Here is a 23,217-nt window from a genome sequence, read left to right as displayed (position 1 = left end):
TGTGTGTTTGTTTTTGTACATTTCCAGGCCAACCAAAGAAAAACAGAGTTAACCTACAGGACCAGAAAACTTTGTCTATTGCTCACTGTTTAATTTTTTAACTGAAAGAAAATTTGTATTACATAGAGACACTACTATAAACACATTTCACACTCGTATTTGCCATTCTCCATCGTTTACATGTGTACACAGTTGTATACAAACATTTCTGTGCTCCGGGTCAAATTACGTGGTTTGTTGATTTTCTAAGAAAAAATAAGTTAACATATGAAACAAGTGAACGTGCTTCTGCACATTATAATGCACAATTATAATTACTGTTTATTTACTGAATTTAACAAACTGGGAAAATAAAAAGTTATGGTGCATTTAATATAAAATATTTGATTTTATTTGATGTTAAACTCAGCAAATAAACAAAATTGTGCACTAAAATCTGAAATTGTGCACTAAAATCTGAAATTGTGCACTAAAATCAGAAAAATTACGTATGTAATTTTGTTTATTATCACTTTTTCACTTAAAATCAACAAAACATGTAATTTAATTATACACAAATATGTATATGCAGTACTTTATCTTGACACCATAGATCTATACATAGGTTTACATAGATTTGTTAAAATCCATCACCAGCACACCTGATTTCATTTAATGAAGAAAATTAGAGGTTGGTAATCTGACAAAAACATAATATTCAATATGTGCAGTACTTAAAGAAAATTTTCACGATACACAATGTGTAACAATATTGATTTTTTCAGGCATCTGTTCAGTTGGAACAGAGAAAAAAAAGTAGTATATTATTTACAATTGTTTACATTTGGAAAAATTCTATGAAAAACCGTGAATACAGAGACTTTTTGTTTAATATTTGGCACACATCCAGTTACTTGGGACAAATTTTGCTCTCTTTATAATGAAACATGCAGTTTGTCAGTGTTCTACAAATACTGACAATATACACAATATGTTTGGAAAATAATATTGCATTGTGTTGTGACATAACTTATCACCATAATGATATATTGTCATATTGCCCAGCCCTACACAAGATAAAACGGGGCTTGCATTAAGAGAGGTTTGGAAATAATTAAAAAGTACATTGTGATATAGGAATCATTACTTACTGTATTAAAATTATTGGTATTTTAGTATGATATTAGTGTTTTTTCAGCTGCCTAAAACTGTTGTACAATACTGTGTACTGTGCATATTAAATGTCTGTATATGCTCTATTTTAACATTTCTATTTTTTTTTTTTCAAATTACGTAAACATTAAATAAAAAGTAAACAAAAAATGGAGATAGAAGGTTGCTTGTTCTGAAGCAGCAATACAGCCTATATACAACTGACTCCTGGAAACAAATAAGGTATATCAATATCAATAAAGTATACCTTAACTTTATGTAAGTGATATATGTTTGAGCTCATGTGCTGACATTTTATTTAAAAAATCAGTCCTTTAGGGGTGGGTCTGTCTGTCTGTGTGTATGTTGGTAAGAGAACTGAACTTGTGTGTATGTGTGCACGTTTCAATTTGCGGCTGGTTATTCCAAGCTCAGCGCTGCACTCTCTCCTTGAGGGTTTGCTGTTAATCCATCTCGATGTTATTTAGGGCGTCAGCTTTGCTTATTGTAATAGAGGGCACACACTTCACTCACAGCAGCAGGTACAGGCCAGTTTCAGCAAATCGCATTGTCCCATATTTCTCAGCTAACAAAAGATTAAACATGGCCACCCGCTCTGCTCGTCCTGCGCGTTCTCAGAGGGACAGAGGCACTGACGCGCTGTATGTGTGTATGAGAGAATAAGAGTGAGTGAGTTAGTGTGTGTGTGAGTTGGCATCGGCCATTTCGTGAGCTCGGGCAGCCCTAGGGGAGAGTCATGCCCTGAGATGCTCCCGCCATCTTAGTTGTAGCAGCCCTGACCTGGGCAGACACACGTACACACACACACACATACACACACACACACACACAAACACACACACAGCTCTCACAGGCAGAGAAGAGATCAATAAGGGAGCAGAGCTTGATAGTTCTGGCTGCTTGGATACAGACATCAGACTAATGCTGCAGGAGCTGCTCTTAGGAAAGAGCGGCAGGCTGCTCGACCTTTTAACGCTGAATAACACCCCGCACAATGCCCGCAAAACACCAACCGGCCTTTTACCTCAGATACGGCCCTTCTTTTTCAAAAACGAGACAAAAAAGCATTTCGATATCAAGCATTACATGCACTATTGTGATATTCCTAGCAGAAACTCTGCACAGAATGCAGCTTCTTGGAGTGAGTGAAATAACAATATGTATGATATGGTTAGTCATTTCATAGGTATCATCAGAAGAGCTACGCAATATATCATTTATTATTTGTTTTCACGATAATGGCCTTTCCAATACTGATATTGAAGAGGGCTAGATGAGCCTTCAAATCAATACCCACTGTTTTTTGGGTTGCTGTAAGCTTCTTAATCACAATTCCAGGTGAACATGATCATTATTTTCTGCAAAGTAATGCAGTTAAATCTTAAACCATGCTACATAATCCATTTATTGGTGTGCTTTAAATAAATTGCAATGCATGTCACAATTGCAGTGGAAAATATAATCACAAAACCAGCATTTGGTACAAGTTTTAAGCTTGTACATAATTGTTTCACAGGCCACATTTTAAGTTGTTTGTTTTTCCAGTATGTTAAATTCAGCAAATAAACAGTAATTGTGCATTAAAATGCGTAGAAGTGTGCTTTTTGTGGAGCAGAGGTTCACAGCTCCAGTCCAGAAGGGCCAGTGTCTAGCACAATTGGGTGATTTACTTGCTCAGACACACCTGATTGCACTCATCTGTTAATTGCCAGGTGTAGGGAAATTACCAAACTGTGCTGGACACTGGCCCTTGAGGACTGGAGTTGTGCACCCCTACTGTAGGGGATGTGTAGTTATTTTTACTTATGAAATCAACAAAAGATATAATTTGACCAGGGCGCCCAACCTTTCGCATATGATTGTAGCTATCTAAATTTTCACCCCATTGCGTGCCCAGAGCTGTGGGTGGGCCACTGAGGGTGATACACACCCAGTTTGATTGCTAGACCTGCCCAAAAACCTATAGCACATGAGCTGTTATATTTGAATTTACGTCTACAAGGTAGACCAATGTGATAGGTGTGTCTACTCAAGTGGAAATATATATATATATATTTACATAATCATTATTAATTAATATTCTATCAATTTTGTTTATTCAAATATTAACACTTTTCTTAGAAAATAAACACATACTACACAAATAAATAGATTTTGAAAATGTGTCTTGGGTGCCTAAGACTTTCGCACAGTACTGTGTGTATGTATGTGTATATATATATATATATATATATATATATGTAGTATGCTTATTCTTACTGGTGCATTTTTTCTGAAGTATTGACCATACTGTTCCTAGCAGCAGTTTTTTTTATTTGTGTGTTTTGTAAGGTTTGAGTGACCTTGGGTTTTTCTCTGCGTTCCTGCTTGACAGGTTTGAACTCCCGGAGCCCCCTCAGCGAGAGTAAGAGCACCTCCTCTTCTCTCTCCGCCCTCAGTGACTCTCTGAACAGCTCAGAGGGCGGAGATGTTACCCAGGGAAACGAAGAACTCAAGAGCCTGTTGGCCCCGCCCTCCTCTGCCAGCAGCCAATCAAGCTCGGGCTCAGGAACAGAGGAGAAATCAGAAAAAGGTGGGGTGACCCTTCGTTGTTATTATAGTGAATATAATGATTACTGTGATTGCAGATGCCATCAACAGGGAGCAGAAGCGACTGAGGGCTTAAAAAAGAATTCAGTGAAAAATATACATAATTTTACCCTTTGGCTTCGAGATAGCTGTGTGACATATATTTGTATTTTGTTATAGATCACAGTGTGTCATTTAGTGTTAGAAACCACATAAGCAAGTCTGGGTTTATTTAACTACTTGATAGTAAGCAGGCCAGCCTCTAGTAAGACTTAAAAAAACAGAGACACTTGTAAACAAACAGCCCAGTATGCATCTGACCGTCAGGGTGGAGAGCAGCACACGGCTTCCAGAGGCGCAAGTAGGGCTTCTGCCAGCCTGGAGAGCAGAGTACAGTTATTTCTAAAGCTCTTTTGGGCTTGTTGCAGAAGACTAACAATAACAGAAATGCCAACAAAACATTAAATAGAGCTTTATGGGTTGGTTACCCAGATAGGGATTAAGCTTATTCCTGTACTGTTTTCCTTTTAATGGAGAATCTCCATTCAGAATGCTACAAAGTCCTGGACTAGACTTAATCCCTGTCTGAGAAACCAACCCAGATGTGGGCTGCACTTGTACTGTCAGGTGCAGTACTGGTCAAAATTTTGGACACACCTCATTTGATGCTCGTTTTTCATAATCTTATTTTGACATTTTGTTCTAAAGAGGCATAAAATTTGTTCTAAACACAAATAGTGTTTAACATAAATAGTGAAGTTGTATGGGTTTGTTTCCTGTCTGGGAAAAACATCTCAGGTAGCTCATGAAGCTGCTTAAGAGAATGCTAAAAAGTAAAGGAGATTGCTTTGAACAATGTAAAAAGATTTGGATTTGCTGAACATTTTTTTGGTCACTGTTAGGAATTAATAACTGTTAATCGATTAACTTTTAACCTACAGATAAACAATTGGTCAACCAATGCTATCATTAAAAAAAGATCAGTTTAGTTTTAATATGAATAAATGTCCAATAAACCACAGTTCCTACTTGAGTAGTCAGGTTTATCAATAAAGTTGAGGAACATTTTGAATTGCACACATGAAGATGCTATAAGCAAGACGTTCTGCTAGACAGGGCTACTAAAATAATGAAACGTGCAGCTAAAAATAGTGTTTGGGACCACTTTGCGAGACAGTGAAAATGCCTTAAAACATGTTCATAAGTACTTGCGTATTGTAAGCAATGCACAGATAAAAATATTGATATTGCTAACACATTTTTTAAAATGAAGGTACCCATACTATTTTTTAAATGAAGGTACACACACGTCAGCCATAGATGACTATGATTACTGTTCAAATTTTCAGCAAGTCACAGCAAAACACTAAGCATTTTACCATAACTAGATTGAATAAAAGCCATATCAAGACTATAGAAATACACATCAGATCACATATGGCTTAAAATTCACGCAGAGAAAGGCAGTCACAAAGACAAATGTTAACAGTAAGTTATCTCAGCCATCCTACAGTTCTTCAGCTTATATTTTTCAGCTCAAAAACAGCCAGTTTGTGAAGAGGCTCTGCTACAAGACAGTTATGTGATGCTACATGACGCTGTGTGACACAGCGTGTCCCGTATGCTGTGGCCTTTAGAATTAATAAGCAAAATAAAGTAAGCGTATTAAAGGTCTTGGTTCACTCAAAGCACAAGGATTTTAGTCTGAAGTCCAAGTCAGTCAAAAATCCAAAATGTGTTTTCAGCTCAGATTTTTGTATTAATTCAGTAGAATGAGCCGTATATAATTCTCTTGCTGTACATTTTGTTAGTAATGACTTTTTCTGCAGATGTATGATGCACTTTTACTAAGCAATCCTGGATAAAACTCCAGCCTTTAGGTGATGGCTCCTCGCAGTACCGCTTTGTGCTCATGTGAATGTGCCATCTGCTGTCTGCAAGCTTTTTAGTATTGCTTTGGATTAGAGCGTCTGCTGAGCAAATAAACGTAAACATGTAAACGTGTCCTCTCTCCCTCCCCCCACCCCCCCACCTCAAGGCTTTGAATGTGTGTTCTGCAACTTTGTGTGTAAGACGCGGGCCATGTACGAGCGGCACCTGCAGATCCACCTGATCACGCGCATGTTCGAGTGCGACATCTGCCACAAGTTCATGAAGACGCCCGAGCAGCTGCTGGAACACAAGAAGTGCCATACCGTCCCCGCTGGAGGGCTCAAGTAAGGAAAGCAAGTACAGCACGAGCTTCCTCTACCGCCTCACTGCCCCCCCCAAAAAACCCACCCTCCCATCTGCCCCCCTTCCTCCTCCGCTCGCCCACCACACACCCTACAACCTTAGTGAGCCGGCTGCTGCTTTGGATCAGGTTGCCCCAAATATGTCTCTGCATTTAACCCTTAGAAGACACAGTCGGCAGTGACGTAAACAAAAGCATACTGGAATTTCACGTTAATTATTTCTCACTGAGACAAGCAGTGATTTTTTTTGTGGAAAGTGCAGATTTAAACCTACAGTCTATACCACATTTCTATCTGTATACAAGATGAGATTGTTTGTTATGATTTGAATTTGATGAAAGTGCTGTTGTACAGTCTTCTTTAGGGAGCTACAGTGATATTGGAATCATATTGATTTTGGTAGATAATTGCTTTTAAAAAATCAGCTGCAGACAGATGTTTAGATTTGACTGACATTTCAAACCATTGTTTAACAACTTATTTACTTCAAAACGGCTTGTACCTCAATAGAGCACAGCATTTAAGCGACGCTGGGCTACTGTACTAAGATGTCTGCATTTTTATTTTATGCATTTTACGCATTTATATGCATTATACTGCATTTATATGTGAATAGGATTAAATATTATGTTTCTCCATGTAAATCCAGGTAGTCCCAGATTCTGCATTTGATAAATACTTACTTATCTGCTTTGGCAAATGCAAAAGTTTGGGTGCCAATGATCAGATAACTTGTTTTGTTGATTTTCCACATGAAAATAGGTTACATATCCTTTACAAAGAACACACTTCAGCACACTTTAATCCACTATACACTGTTTATTTGCTGAATTTAACATAATGGGAAAAGTTAACCATAAATTGTTGCATGTGCCACAGTTTGTAGTGTGTTTTCTTTCCCCAATATGTTAAATTTGGCAAATAAATAGAAATTGTGCACTAAAATTAAGTTGAGGATATGTTTACTCATTTTCACATAGAAAATCAGAAAAACATGTCGTTTGACCTGCATAAAAATGATAAATATCAGCCTAGAATTCCTATATCAGTGCCTACCTACTTTTTGCCACATTTTTGTCATTTTTTTATGTATATATCAATACAGGATTTAAACCTGATTCCGTGCATAACATATAACGTGATTAATTATGTAAATAATAGTAGGAAAATGTCATTTTAAACTTTAAAACTCTAGACTTCTAAGGGTTAAAGTGAAGAGTCATGTTTTTGTATTTGCCTCAGTTAGTCTCTGATATGCTGAATATTAACTGCATCTTTCCATGGGAACACTTACTCCTTGATTTTTGAAGCCAGTAGGATTTATTTTAGACTCACCAGATTTAACGTTCAACCAATCAAAACCAAGCCATTTGTCCTGGTAATGATTTGAAACACTTTATTAGTGCATATCAGTGACATTTGAAGCAAATATGGCCAATTCCCCCTGTCCTATCACCTGATCCCATTTGAAGATAAATGTTTCCACGCAGAAAGTACAGGAAGCTCCTGAATGTGTGTATGCAGTGCTGCCATTGTTCTTAAATTAGAAACAAACCAAACCAGCATTATTACCAGTGTTAATTTTAGTCATTTATATTCTAAGGGTCTTACGTAAAGCATCTGAATCCAAACTGTTTGACCTCCAGACTTGTAGCGCTACCTGAACTCTTTGATTGATCAAGGCTTAAGCACTTTCAGGAACAAAACCATCTCCTTTGAAATCCCACGAAAGCTCGCTCCAGCTAGAAGGCTGGTTGTGCATGCGAAATATCTGAAGAAAACACGACGAGCTAGTCAGCGCTGCTCCATCTGTTAAACCACACCACTGCCAAGACCATTAGACTACAGTTCACACTGTTCTTTCCCAGCCTGTCCTAGTGGCCAACACTCAAACACAGCTAAACACACGCAGCACAAATCTCCCTCGACACTCTACAGCACACACACAGCGACCCCTCTGTGGATATCATTTCTTTTTTTACCCCCCAGAGTGCTCCAGTACATAGTCCAGTCCAGTCTTTGCTCTTTTCTGTGGTATTTGTCTAGCTGTGTGACATACATAATCCATGTCTTTTTAGAGTCTTGTGTATTTCAGATACCATTGCCTCATCATGTCACTTTATCGCTGTGCTTTCCCCATGCTAGCATCATTAGCCTTTAGTTAGCTCACCATTATGCTTAAATAGGAGTTAATAGAGATAGAGCTTGCCACAGTAGATCAGCAGATCTTTTGTTGAGTTTTTACATTTCTGCATTACATTCTTTTGGGCCAAAGAATATCTAGGAATAAGAGAAAAGAGAACAGTACCTTCATTTTGGCTTTGATTTCTTTCACTTATTACATCTAAAGGTTAAACCAAAATAGCAAAGAAGACCACCATATGGTTTAATAATTACACATGGGTGACTAAGAGTAGAAGGGCAAAAAATTTTCCCTCAGTGGTGATGAGACTTGGAGAGTATACTGATGCACTTTTAAATACAAGCCAACGAGTATTCTGTATAGTCTGCCTAATTGATTTGGTCAGGTATACAATTGCATAGCTAAAGAAAAGCATTTACTGCCAGGCACTATGAATAAAAAACAATAGTCAGTGCTAAGCTGTAGGGCCTGACCGATACATGCATTCTTGAAGATAATGAGATTAATAATGAGAACCAAAATACTTAAAATTGGATGGTTTTATATTGTAATGAAAAGCTCTCATATGTGAAGAATAACTCAATTACAGAATTTTCATGGGTTCATGCTCTTATGCTATTTTTCAGCACTAAGAATGCCCCATCAATACCACTGCAATATTTATAGTTGTGTCCAAAAGTTTCTGAAAATAAGTTAACACATGCTTTACAGGGAATAAACTCAAATTTAATGCACCACTTCTATTTATTTACTAAGCTCACCATATTGGAGAAAACTAAATAAGCAGCAATATGCGGATTCCAAGCATGAATCGGCCTTAAAAATGCACCAGTTTGGGGCCTTTTTGCAAGCAGAAAGTATATTAATGGGAAACCTTTCATATGTCATGATTATTAATCAGGGGCCTTCAATAAAGATATTTTAGAAAGTGTTTTTATCTATAGGAAACATACATTAATGACAGCTGGATTTATAGTTATTTTAAGTATAATTGTGCACTGTAGTTACCACCAAAGGCTAATCTGTGTCAAAGTCATGTATCTCAATTCATATAAGTGGTTTAAAGTTTGATATGATAAGAGTGTTTTTTAGTTTTAGTGATTAGTGATGATGTATGTTTAATAAGTATGTCATGACTGTTGCGGACCAAAAAGTCGGCCCTTTTTTTGGAAAATTATTTACATTCAGATTTACCTCTAGATACCACAAATTATTTTGAAATGAGCATCTAAAAAAAATCTAAAAGATAAAAGTAAGTGGTTAATTCTTTTGAAGCTTCATAGTGTAATCACGATTCCCTATCAGAGGTATACCTTCAGTGCTTGGACCCATAAATATAGGCAATGTGACAGCTGTTGCACAGGCCACATTTTTTTAACACAAGATGTTAAATTTAGCAAATAAACAGTAATTGTGCGTTTAGATGTGCAGAAGTGTGTTCACTGTAGAGGATGTATATTTATTGACTGTAGTTAAAACTATGAAAGTTGATGTCCAAGAATTGACAGTCATAATTTGACAGTTCACAGTTGACTACTGGTAATCACACTGTTTAGCAAGGAGTGGCCATAGAAAATCAGAAGTCCAGAATTATCAAATTTTTTGATATTATCAGAAAAAATCTGAACAAATTTTTGAGACCACAATTTTATATATCGGTCAGGCCATACTATGCTTATGTTTTGTAAGTAATTGATCCAAAATGTTTACGTAAACCCTGAGCCTTTGCCCAGAGTGTTTTTTGTTGTATTGTGGCCGCTCGGCTGCTGCAAGAGGGAGAAAGAGACAGAGAGCGAGGGCGAGAGAGAGCGCCATAGCGTTTGAGGTTCAGTGAGGAGGTAGAGAAGCGCTCTTCATGGTGTGCTTTCTGAGGTCATTCTGTTCTGCAGGGTTTGTGAAGCGCTTTGGGGCCCTGAGCAGATGAAAGGTGCTATTTAAATGTAAGTGCCACTCATTTATTCACTTACCTCCGTCTGAATCCCCCCGTTTCAAACCTGTCCGCAAACTCTCACTTAAAACATTACACACAAACACACTACACTCACACTACAACTACACACGTAGCACACACACACATACATGCACGCACACACAGACACACGCACACACATAAACACATTCAAACACCCACACATACAATAGCTGTTACACATCACTCAGGGTCAGATACATTAAGTGCATCCTTCATCCCTTCCCCTTCGTCCATTCTGTGTGTTTTGTGTACTTCCATTTTTGTTTGAAGATCAAAAGATAGAAACCCTTGCAATATTAAATGTCCTTCCCCCTCCGTCCCTGTGCCTCCTACGTCCCCCTTTTTGCGCTTCCTCTTGTCTTCTGTGACCCAGGTGCCCTCTCTGCGTCTACTCCACCAACAGGCCGGCAGCCATGGAGTGCCACCTGAAGACACACTGCAAGCCGGAGCACCGCTGCCGCATCTGCCAGGCGGCGTGGGCCAGCCAGGCGGAGTTGGAGAGGCACGCGCGCGCCCACCGCCTGGGCAACCACTACCGCTGCGAGCAGTGCGGCTACCTGTCCAAGACGGCCAACAAGCTGATCGAGCACGTGCGTGTGCACACAGGCGAGCGGCCCTTCCACTGCGACCGCTGCAGCTACAGCTGCAAGCGCAAGGACAACCTCAACCTGCACAAGCGCCTCAAACATGCCCCCCGGCAGACGTTCGGCTGCGCCCGCTGCCCCTTCACCACCACGCACCCGTTCGTATACAGCCGCCACCTCAAGAAGCACCAGGGCACAGAGGGAGGTGCAGAGGAGGGAGAAGCCCAGGAAGGCATGCCGTGCCTGGGCAGTGGAGACAGCCATGAGCCCCTGGTGCTCCTGGAGGGTGGCGGAAGTAGCAGTGGAGGGAACAGCAGCGGCAGCAGTAGCAGCAGTCCACTCATGAGCCTGAGCGCATCGCAGGCCCTGCAGTCCGTTGCCCTGTCAATCTCCAGCAAACAGCAGCCGGACAGCGCTCTGGCCGGCCCGCACTACCTCTCAGCCAATGGGGCCTCACTGGCCGCTCGCTACTCCGATCAGTACAGGAACTATGACCCGGCGCACCTCCTCATCCCCCTCACCACGCTCTTCACCACCCGCCGCTTCACATTCCACAGCCCCTCCCCCTCACGTTGCTCCTCGCCCTTCTCCTCTAGACTTTGGTCACGCCCCTATTCACAAGCTCCTCCCCCACCTTCGCCCATGTCACCCAAGCACTCCTTCCTGGCCTATCTGGGACTGACGGAGAGAGCTAAAACCGTCTGACCCCTCCCCACTTTTTAACCTACCTCTCCATTCCTCCTCCTGTTTTCATTCTTATCCTCTATCTGTCCATTCTTTCACATCCCCAGAGCACCTCTTTGGCCGGTAGGAGTCACCGGTCAGATCCTTCCTTCAGCAGCCGGAAAAAAAAACGCTGCTCATGAGAATTAGAACAGAAAGACACACAAACATGTTTAAAAATGTTTATCAAAAGGAAAAAGGCTGTATGTGCTCGATGCATTTATATCAAAGCTGCTTTTCTTTGTTCTAATTATTACACCTTTTTGTTGTTGTTTTTATTTTTTAATTTTTTGGCAAATTTTGAATGACCAGGAAAAACCGACAATAGTGCTTTATCTAGGACTTTTTTCTTTCTTTTGTTTGACAAAGAGAAAAAAAAAGAAGATGCAAATGTGCAAGCGCTCAGCATTTTCGTGCATTAGTATGTCTTTTTACAAAGCATCAGATAGCATGCTCGCCTATGTGTTACGATTGTTTTATATGTCATTTTAGGGGCTCGATATGAAATATCCCAGGGCGTTTGCAGCACGACAAAAAAAGGAAAAAAATGAAAAGAGTTCATTCTTTTCAAGTCTCGTTTTTCAAAGCGACGCCTCAAACCACGCACTTGATTATTTATCGAACTGTACATAGTTTTGTAGCCTTTCTCTGCCCCCCCACCCCCTCCCCCATCCCCCCTCCATGCCTCTTGGCTTTGACTGGTTTTCAGAAACACTGATCTTGCCTCGGAAGCAGGCTGAAGGCCCTTTACCAGTCAGGCAAAGCTGATGGCAGTACAGTTTTTGTTTCTTTTGTTCGTTTTTGTTTTGTTTTGTTTTGTTTTGTTTTTTTGCACAAGCCTTTCAGGGTGTGCTGGTGGCCCAAGCAATCATTGCCACCCCTTATAAGGGCTGTTAGTCCACCGTACGCCCTTGAGGATCACACCACCTTCGCCATACCTATCGGTTGCCACAGATTGTGCCAATAGCTAAAAAAGGTGGAGCGGCCATCCTCTGTAAGCACGAGATGAGTGACCAGTCAAGCGCCCTGTGCATAGCTATCGTACGTAATGTGCACCTGTACATTTAAGAAGATATATGAGGTGGCAGGTATTTGGGGGAGAAAAACAAACCCCACATGTCTTGTCACATAAGGCCGATTCAATGGTGCTTTTTGGAGCTTTTTTGTAATTTTTTTGTGTAAAGAAAAAAAAAGAGAACCTGTTCCAAAATGACTTGAATGAATGTACTTTTCGTTGGTTAATGTTAAAGTGATACAGAGGTAGCTGGGCTTTGTGGAGTGAAGATATGAGAAACAGTGGTATATCGGTGGCCTTCTGTGTCTTAACATTTCTTTTATTCTGGTTGCTTTTTTTGTTTGTTTGTTTTTCTTTTTGTTTTTTTTACGAGCCTTTGAAATGTACAATGTATAAATATATACATATATATATATACATATATATATATCCTGTACTAACAAGCTATTATGAAGATCTCATTGGATAATGGCTCTTAAGTGCAATGTGGAGGCAGCCATTATTTGAAGGAGGATTTATGGAAGCATTGCTTTCACTGAAGCGGGCAAACATGGTACTAGAATTCTGTGTTCCCCTTTTTTTTCATTTTAATTGCACTTAACCTCTTTGACACATTTTAAAGAAAGCACTTAAACCCAATAAGAAATTTCCTTTGATGCCAATTCCTCCAAACACTTTGACAGACCAAAACAGTGGCATTCAGCAAATGGAATGCCTCACTTTGTGTCTGCCATTCTTGGTTGGAAATAAGGATTCTAAAGCTCTTTTTTTTGGCCAATCAACAGTGTTGGACTGCTCTGTTAAAATGTCTAGAACAGTAGGCGTATAGCAGACATTCACCTGGGCACTAAAGGACCAGGCTAAATTTCTAAACGCCAGTTTTGCACAGTGGTGTAAACGTTGCACTTTTCCAAATGATTTGAATTGATCGAATCTAAAATTGGTAATGAATTACATACCTTAGATTTCAATAGCTGTAGTATACAGTGATGCTCCTAAATATGCTAAATTATATTTAAAAATTAATCTAAAGAATTGCTCTATAGTAAAGCTCCAAGGCGTTTAAATCGGTTAAGAACAGATTAAAACATAGTTGTATACAAAAAGTTGGACACCCTTGTTAATTTTAATAAATAAAAATAAAACGTGAAATTAAGTACATGTCCTCTACAGAAAGCTCAATTTATTGTACAATTACTGTTTATTTGCTGTATTAAACATCATAAAAATGAAGATGTGGCCTGTGCAGAAGTTATGGCACATTATATAGGCTTTATTAATTTCCAACGTGTTAAACTCAGCACTAAAAAGTATGAACTTGAAACTGGAATTGGTAAGTTTGTTCTCTGTAGAGGATGTGTTGACTTATTTTCACTTAGAAAATCAACAAACCATGTAATCTGCACACAGTGCCAAGACAGTGTCGTCCTTCTGTTCTGTCTGGATAAATGCCAGAAACATTATTGCATATTGCCCATCATAGATTTGTAGTAAATTCCCCCCTCATTTATTCGAGGATAGTGCCTCTGATTTGTTATTTATCCTTATTTATCTCAAAGACAACCATGTGATTTTATTCTCAGAGCCAACCTGCTTACAGTAAAAACAAGGGTTATCCGCAGGCTATAAGAAGAACATTCCCTGTTAAGTTGTAGATGTTTCCTCTTAAGTCAGGAGGCTTTTGAATTTAGTTCCAGTTGGAATTATTCACAAGAAAGACAACAAAAGTCCCTGGAGCATTACTTATAGAGGTGACCTTTGGGTGGTTTGACTGATCCCTCCCTAATTAAGCTTTTTCGTTTGCCTTTAGAGAAGGTGAGTTGGGATGAAGATGTACGTTAAGACCAAGTTGCTGGCTTGCATTAGAACCAACACAGCCTAAGCTAACAGAAGGCAAGTTGGTATTCCAATAAAGCTATTTTCTTCTTTTTCTTTCCTACTGTTTCAGTTTTTACTGTTTTTTTTCCCCATGTTGAAAAAGACATTTTCTCTGCAAATATGCCCAGCATGCAGTGTAAGTGCTACGTCGTATCTTAAGTGAAGACCCCTTTCACTTGTTAATAAGGCTCCGGCTGCTAAATACGTTCTTTTATGCTCTAGTGCCACTTGGTGGAATAAAAAAAGTGGCCTGGAAGCCCCGAGAATGAGTCTAACTGATTCTCGGGACCCATTTTGTCTGGAATCCATTCAGATCGAATGTCCGCTGGGCAAGATCCCTTTCATCAGGCTGCCTTGGCACCACGTAATCATTATGTAAAAGAAGATGGCTGCAGCGCCCTCCTGTCCGATTGTGTGGGCAGGAAGTGGAGGACAGAAGTCCCTCCCTGTGCTGACACCAGTATTTATAAGCACTTATTTTCTTTTCTGTTGCCTAATTGCGAAGCGGCAGTGCATTTTTTTGTTTCTGACATCATTTTTCATTATGAAAGACTACCTTTTTAGCCCTTCAAAAGATGCATGGAATCGCTCTCTTGTCTTTCTAGCTCGTAGCACTTATGTTTTTTCTTCCTTAAAAAAAAAAAAGAAAAAAAAAAACTAATTCAGTTTTGCATTTACCTTGGCATTTTTTTTCCAGCACAGTCTGTTTGCTTTGCATTTTTTGATGTATTTTATGACTCAATAAGGCTCAAGTATCATTTTTTTGTTTGTTTTTTGGCACTCAGTAAAATTATGTGCTGTAAAAAGCTTTTTTATTACTTCATTCTTAAGGCTGTACAGGGTTGTTTGTGACAATAACTGGTAATTAGACCATTTGTACCGTTTATTTTTGTTTTGTATTTTTTCTTCTCGGTTTGGCATTTCTTTATGTTCAGATTGCCAGTTCTAAATGTAACAGGATTTGAAAGTAAAGCTTACATCAGATATTAAATCAATGGTTTTTGTCTTCCATGTGCAATTTAACAGTGTGTTATCAGAAGAGAGTGACATACATACCGTCACTGTCATACCAAAACCTCATTATCCTAACTTTTTTATTTTTTGTAAATGGTCCAACAGAACATCAATAGAACACATTAATGTACATTAACGTTAACTTTTTTTTCAGCGTTACCATTTATGAGATACAAGGTTTTGTTACGACAGCGACAGGTTTGATCATTTCACCCATTGAGAAATCAATCGTCATTTGAGGTCTTCATCAGGGTCGCTGTATTTCTTTTTAACCTTGAACACATCACCAAAATACAGTATCTATATGTTTATCCAGGGATGTCCCAGTGCTCTTCCAGCATTCCTGATAGGAGCTTGAAAGGTATGAGATGTTAAAACCTCTTCTAAATACCCCTCTGGTTTAGCCTCCAGTCATTATTTTGAATACATTTTTCTAATGGCATGCAGGAGCAGGAGGAAGCCCTGTTAGAAGGCCAAAGGCAGAGACGTGCTTGCCGCCCTGGTTTCGTCTTTAGCAATCTGGGAGCAGCAGAGCGCTCCGTCCAAGCCAAAGGTTGCGGCTGCCTAATGAAAACAGATGAAGCAGAGATAAAGTGTTTGCCGACATTAGGGGCTCCATTCATCACCGTTAGCCTAGGGGCTTCGGAGCACCTTGGACAGGGACTTCTCCCTCTCTGGATCCCTCCATCATGCAGCAGGAGATGGGCTGCCTGTTCAAACCCTCCAGCCGTAGACCTGTCTGGATTTATATGCTTTCTGGAACAATGAGATGCGGTAAGTACTGTAGGTATATCAGCTCTAGGCTGAGTGGAGAGCTTATTAGGTTCTGTCTTGTACCTGAGTGGAGCTTATGTTTTGAAGTCAACCTCTATCCCAACCATCAATGAGAAACTACCACCATAGGACCCACCACTGACCAGATATTGTTTGGGTGGTGGATTGCTACGTTATGTTTTTCACTGGTTTAAGTGTTTGTGGTATTTTTGATCACCTCAGCATGAACCAAAAAAGTCCAGTCAACAATGTTCTTGTAGACAGAAACTGACCACTGATGAAAGGCTAGAAGATTACTAACATAAATTGTGCATGACATGACAGTTACACTGGGATACAGTCTAGCTGTACACTAGAAAAGTTGCGTTACAAGGTCATTTCTAATAAAATGAGCATACAATTGTATGCAAAAGTTTGGGCATCCTGGTTACATTTCATGTTTTGTTGAATTTCCTACACGTTTTAAGTCACAAATACTGTTTATTTGCTGAATATAGCATATTGGAAAATGTGGCCTGTGCCAAGTTTTTTTCATTAAAAAAAAATAAGTAAGACATTCTGTACAAAAATTGCAGAAAAATGACACATTTCAATTACTTCCCTGTAGTGAACATGTTTATTTCACTTAGAAAATAAACACATATGTGCTGTTTACTAAGCACAGGGAGCCAAATTAAAGGTGCTGCACTGGTGGTCCAGGAAGACTGAATTAAGCAACTAAAGAGAATATTAATGATGTTAAGTAGGCCAAAGACATGCACATATCCTATAGACATCAACACGAATGCCTATGAATATGTAACAGGATGTGGTGATCTTTTAAGTCGTGGCGAATCCCCTGGCCGTTCTGACTTTGTTTGCTAATTCAAAATCGTTACGACAGCTTGAAGACACTTCAGCTGTCAGCGTCAAGTGCCTAGTGCGCGTGAACCCAGGGTCACTGTCAAGACGAATGGCAGTCTAGTGGTTTTGATGTGCTTGTGACTAGCCGCTCGGCTTTGGAGGACGTGGCCTAGGAGGTGGAAGCTCTTCTCTGGGCTTAAGCCCTCCTGGACGGAGTGTCCACGCCAAGGCGGGCGCTGTTCAGATTGGCTCCAGCTTTAATGAATCCTCTCCACTGAGCTCCGACGCATCTTAATTAACTTCAAAGCAGCACCGGAGGCCAGAAAGCGACTCCACTCCGCCTGACCCCCGCCACCGAGGAAACGTTGATTAAGAAGTGTGTCTCCAGGGTGACCGGGTCACACACACTGTATCTCGCTGCCACACACTGGGCTAATTTAGTCATATGGACACCCGGCTACCAAAAAAAAAAAAATTTATCTCACACTTAAGACAGTTTGTCTATTTCTGGCTTTGATTTCGGAGGGGAAACTGGAAGAAGCATCCGATCAGAGTTTATGCTCAGAACAAGACAGTATTATCCTTCCAAACATAGCTACGGTAGGTCAGGGATTAATATGTGAAGAATTGCACTGGCCGTGCTGGAGACGTGTCTGGTTTGGAAGCAAGAGAGAGAGTTTTTTTCTCTGCACATCCTCAGGCTGCAGTCTTGTCTGTGCAGAGGCAACCTCCCGACACGGGTGCGAAAAAGTCGACGGCAGCCGATCGATAGGCTGTTGGCTTTTTTGTTTGTAGGTTCAAGCCGGCCTTGGCTTTATTACAGCCAGGTTCGAGTCATCAGGGAGCTGCTGTCTCGGGCTCTACTGCTGCTGCTGCCTCAGTGTGAGGGGAGCCTCCGCCTGTTTGCCAAAAGTGTAATCCCACCGTGACCTTGCATGACCTCGCCTCCAGAGGAAAGCTGCTTAGAGGAGGAGAGCCTGTCTGTTGAGCCCTCCTCCCACATACTCCTCTCAGCTCTCTCCCTCTTTTCTCTCACTCTCTTTCTCTCGCCCTGTCCACCTCCCTCACTCGCTCTGCCCCTTCTCTGTCTTTCTTCTCTCTCTTTACCATCCTCCATCTTTTTTGGTCTCCCCCCCTCTTTCTCTTTCTATCTCTTTCTCATTCTTTCACCCCCTTGTTCTCCACTGTCTCCCCCTCCTTGTCTCTTTCTCTCTCCTTCCTCAGTCAGTCTTCCTGCCCGTTCCTTTCCGTCTCTCTCAATCTTACCTTCTCTCTCTGTTTCTCTCTCTTCTTCCAGCTCCCTCACTTGCTCCAACACTTCTCTGCCTCTGTCTTCTCTCTCTTCGTTGTCCTCCATCTTTTTTGGCCTCCCCCTCTCCTTTACCCCCTCCATTCTCTAGCTTCTCCCCCTCCTTGCCCCTCTCTCTCTCCCCTACCTCAGTCACTCTTTCTGCTCCCTCTCTTTCTCTCCCTCCCTCTCTCTCGCATTCTTTATTCTTTGGTCTTCTAATTCTGATTCTCTCTTTGTTTCTATTTCTCTCTCTCACTCTCATTCCCCCCCCCCCCCCCCCCCCCCCAATTCTCTGTCTTCCTTGGTCCCCTTTTTTCTCTTCTGCTGTTTTCATGCACTCTTTTTTCTTTGCTCCCCCTTCATTTCTCCCCCCTTCTGTGCCTTAGTCTTGCTCTTTTTCTCTCTCTCTATCTGTCTTGTCTTAAACCTCCTCTGTCTTTGTCTGTGGTCTCCTAATTCTTTTTCTCTCGTTCCTTTCCGTCCTTGTTCTCTTCCATTCCCTCTGTCCCTTCCTCTTAACTTGCTCTCAATCCCACTCTTCTCTGCTCTTTCTCTTCTTATCTCTCTCCTTTCTCAGTCACTCTCTCTGCCCCACTCCTTCCTTAGTTATTCTCTCTATCTGGCCTTCCTCTGCTACTCACTCGCTCGCTCTCTTCTCGTCTTTCTCTTTCTTCTTCCCTCCTTCACTTTCTTGTTCCTCAGTCACTTTGTCCATGCTTGCTCTCTCTCTCTTTCCTTCTCTGTCTTACACTCTTTCCTACACTTTCCTATCTTCCTGAGTCTCGTGTACATTCTCTTACTCGGTCTACTGTTAAGTTCTATTCTGCTCTGTGCTGCGGCTGTTCGATATTTCCCAGGCACTCTCTCTCTCAGCCCTCATCGGCTGGCTGGATGAGAGTGCGCGTGAGAGGGAGTTGCGCTGAGCTAAGTGAAGACAGATCCGTGCTCCGCTCTGTGATGAGCAACACACACACAGAGCAACACCTTCAGGCCAGAGGCTGCCATTCTCAGAGAGGAGTGCTCAGAGGGAGTTTTTTTTTTTTTTTTTTTTTTTGGAAACCCAACTCTGGAATTGATTAAGTTTGGAGAGAATATCACAGACAGACAGACAGAAAGTTTGGCGCTTTTTTTTTTTCTTTGCAGTCTTTTCAACACGTGTGAGCACAGAGGACAGAGCTCCAGCAGAAATCAGAAGAGTTGCTCTGGTAACAAAGACATGGCAATCAATGAAGTGTAATGTTGCTACTGCTTGCACGCTTGTTCGGTAATTGGCACCAGAGAGGCACGGCGTGCATGCTGCATCTTAAAGTGAGATCACTAATCTCCAGCCAAACAGCATGGCTCGCAAATTGGGTACTGAGAGGACATGTGTTGACACGTATTTCTTCCCCCATCTGACCTGATAGACCCCACCCCCAGCCTGCCCCCAGTGGTGCGATCTCGCTCAGCAGACAAGGCTGAGACTGTACCACACAGTTGCCCAGTAGGGGGTCTGTCAATCTGGAGGCGCCACAGGGGGTGTCAGAGAGGAAGAGGGATTACCCATAAGTCTCTGGGGCTGGCCTGTCCAAACAACTGTGGCCTGTAAGAAAGTCTTTTTGTCCACTTAGTGTCACACATAGTTAGCCATCCTTGCATTCACTATAGACCACAGAAGTCGTGTTGTCATTCTGTAGTTGGCCACATGCCCATATTAGAAACTTTGGAAAGCTGGAAACCCGATAGGATTTGTCACTAGATCCTTGGAATTGCAAGATTTTTCAGAAGTCAACATGAGTTTTGCGACATGTTAGCTAACATACTGCTTACTGAATTGGAATACTCACCAAAATACCCTATGCAAACCTGCAAGCCTTGTCCAGAGTGGCAGTGTAGTTGCTTTGGCAGTAATAGAGTACGTTTGGAGGAACTGGTCTTGTTATATAATAGTGTTCATTTGTAATAATAGACTTTCATGCAGCGTCATTTCAGTGCGCAAGAGTGGAAGCTTGCTGATAGCATGGACATGGCAGCCTTTATATTTGTCCTTCATGACTTCATCATTCAGATGATACAGTGACATTCAATGGGGAAAATAACTGTGTGTGATAGTGATTTTCAAACATCCTTAATATTTTTGTCAAAGAAAAAAGGGCATAGCGTTAACTATGATACACGACTTCAGAGGTCTGTTTACCCCCTTGCTGAAAATAACGTTTCTGTTCATTCCTGGCAGTTTTGTGCTGGGTTTGGGCTTTTGTTGATGGGTTGATATCACAGTATTAAGGATCCTAATGCTTTAATAGGAGACCTGTGACGTATTCTAAATGTATGGTTTTCTAAAAGGATCTAAATTCTCCAGGGAATTAGTGATCTCTAACTAATGTTAATCGTTAAGCCAGTTCCCATTAGGAAACACATTCATCCGTTTTTAATCCTAATAGTCATAATGGTTTATTTTCAGCCAAATCTACACAGATTTAAAGAAAGAACTGAGGTATCTTAGTTTCATACAACCTACTGCTTCAACAGTATTTGTGAAAGATGCAATAAGGAGAGATGCTCAAAAGTTTTGAAGAGAATCATTTCCCTCTTCTTAGCAAGCAGTTTGACAGGCATGTAAGTGTCCTCCAAGAACAACAGGTGGCAGCATTGTGTATCAAGTGCATCTTTCTGCGTCCATCAATGCCCCTGAAAAAGAAGCATGTGAACACAGAACACGTTGGAGTTACAAAAAGTAGGGCCTAAAATTCTTCATTTTGAAGTGTGAAGTAAATCGATTTGTATTGTGTTAACTGTCAAGATGCGAAATGAGTGTAAACAAACTGCTATAAAGGTTCATATTAATGCCGCCCAGTTTCACACTGATACCACGGCCTTGCGCTGACAGAATGGACTTAAGTCCATAAACAGAACATTAAAGCTTAACTTCTACAAACTCTGAATAAAAGATCAGTGATGATTAACAGAAGATGAGCACAAACAGAGTCAGAAAGAACCTCAAGAATGAGGGGCAAGCCAAAGCATTACCAGAACTTTCCAAAGCCTGTCACTGATGCCTTCAGATGGGTAAATGGGCAGACTGAGTCATCAGGGGAAGGCCAAACAAGAAACGGATTCAAACTAAACTCCAAACTTGTTTGAGCTCATAGATTTCAGACAGTTAAACTATTTCAGTTCACGATTTGACATGCTCTTGTGAAATTGGCCTGGCGATTCCTTGCCGCCATCTTAAGGGCCTTTCCATTACTTTATTAGCTCAAGTATCATTTGTTAGATGAGCCCTTGGAAGAGCGAGGGACCAAGTGAGCGTAAGTGTTGATGTCAGCAGCAGAACTTGCCAAATGGACATCCTCATTTTCTAATCACACTTTTTTGTCCTGTATAACTTTAATTAAAATAAACTAAACATGAACAACAAATCCCACCTCAGTAGGCATTTAAAATGGTTTTGCAAGCCAAATAAAACTGAGAAGTCTAACCCCATCATACTGAACTTGTGACAAGGTGGAATGTTTCATTAAAACCTGCTTGCTACTCCATGTTATCAAGTTTCTACCTTCTAATATTATTTTTTTCTAGTACATTTCATTACTTTTCTGTGAATTTTTCAATATAAAAGTTCGGCACAAAAAAAGCAGAAACAGAAAACAATCAATGTTGAATAAACAAAATTTACCAGCTCTTGAACGTGGCACCTCTAAAAGCTTAAAAGGAAGTAATTTGATTAAAATTGAGCTGATTAAAAATATTTATTTTATGAATTTAGTTGTGCATGCTTTTGGGTGCTTGTTGTTGTGCTTCAGTAGATTTAAGTATGGAATTTGTAGACATGACTGTAATAATACAATATATTATAAATATACTACTGAATGTATTGTGTGATATACTGTGACTAAAATGTACTTACATGCATTTTAATTTCTACTTCAGCATCACAAGTAATTTATTTAAATACAATCATCATACATCAAAACCACCCTAAATAAAATTTTTGTTATATATGTATATATTAAAACTAAAATACTAAAAAAACTAAAAAAAAACTTTAGCTCAGCTATAGCCACTTTTCTCGCATCTCCAGCAGGAAACGCTTCCACAAAAGTAGAACAGTTTCCTGTAAAATGTCTCTCAGCGTTCGACTTTTTATGAGGCTGAAGTTGCTTCTCGTTCACCAGCTTCTTGTTTTCCTGTTCCAAATAAATGATGCTGGAGGCACCAGAATGTAACTGCTACATAATTTGAGGTGTAACCAAACAAGAAGTTGACTTTTTTGCAACTTTTTAGTGTTTCACAGTTGCTCACTGCGGATTAAATCTATCAGGAAACCAACTGGAGTGCTTATAAATGGAAATAAGGCCATTCATCACCAATTTATCGATGTTCCTCTTAAATCTTTCTCTTTACCATTTTCGTTAGCTACTTTTATCTTTCGTTCGTGAGATTGTTGTCTTAACTCCAGTGTTGAAGACCGTTTATTGTTAAAATTGTGTTTGAACAGTCAGCAGAGCTTTATTTTACTGCAAAGGAGGATTTTTAAAAAATGTCTTTCTAAAAATCTAGTTCTGCTCTGGAGAACAGGGCAGGGAAAGAGTTGCCGAACCCTGCCCCTGTAGCCGTGTCGTCATTTTGTAGTTGGTGCCATGCTGTTATGCCCATATTAGGAACTCTGGGTCTAAGCTCAATTTCTCTATGGCCAGAATGAATAGGGTTTTCGAAAAAACGACTCTATTGCACCCTGTGTTAAATTAAAATATTCAGAACCCAATACATTTTGTCCTGTGAACATTCTTCTCTCAAATACCACTGAATATGTATACATCTGAGCATGGCAAAGGTTTGATGTTAATTTCAAATCCTCAAAAAAGGCAGTTTATCGGCAATATCAGTAAGATGCATAAAATGCATAACACTGTAAGACTCTAACATTTTGTTTGCAGTGTCTGGGATGTAAGAAGCAAACGACTCCATCTGTTTCATTACTCTACTTAAGCTTTTAAAGCAAAGTTCACGGCCAGACAGAGAAATCACTCATAAAATGAATGTT

General features: G+C 40.3%; 1 protein-coding gene and 1 long non-coding RNA gene across 7 annotated transcripts in view; both read left to right on the top strand.

The window, feature by feature from the left end:
• The window catches only part of znf827 (zinc finger protein 827), a 113,392-nt gene extending 98,132 nt beyond the window's left edge, over positions 1-15,260 (top strand). Inside the window, exons 12-15 of one of the 6 annotated variants that reach the window (XM_037538485.1) lie at positions 3,527-3,724; positions 5,759-5,936; positions 9,987-10,037; positions 10,443-10,581. In XM_037538485.1, the coding sequence (XP_037394382.1) occupies positions 3,527-3,724; positions 5,759-5,936; positions 9,987-10,035 (425 nt within the window). In that variant the 3' untranslated portion in view covers positions 10,036-10,037; positions 10,443-10,581. Of the gene's footprint in view, positions 1-3,526; positions 3,725-5,758; positions 5,946-9,986; positions 10,038-10,442 lie in introns of all 6 variants that reach the window. The other 5 variants (XM_037538480.1, XM_037538479.1, XM_037538483.1 and 2 more) reach the window with 5 other exon arrangements.
• A 337-nt stretch (positions 15,261-15,597) lies between these two features.
• Positions 15,598-16,476, top strand: LOC119263519. The gene is made up of 2 exons (XR_005130328.1): positions 15,598-15,644; positions 15,731-16,476. It is a non-coding gene; the product is annotated as an uncharacterized LOC119263519 (long non-coding RNA).
• Positions 16,477-23,217: the final 6,741 nt, after the last annotated feature.

The sequence above is a fragment of the Pygocentrus nattereri genome, chromosome 5, assembly GCF_015220715.1.
Source record: "Pygocentrus nattereri isolate fPygNat1 chromosome 5, fPygNat1.pri, whole genome shotgun sequence".
Lineage (NCBI taxonomy): Eukaryota > Metazoa > Chordata > Actinopteri > Characiformes > Serrasalmidae > Pygocentrus > Pygocentrus nattereri.
Note: the sequence above shows the minus strand (reverse complement) of the source record. Positions and strands in the feature narration are given on the sequence as shown.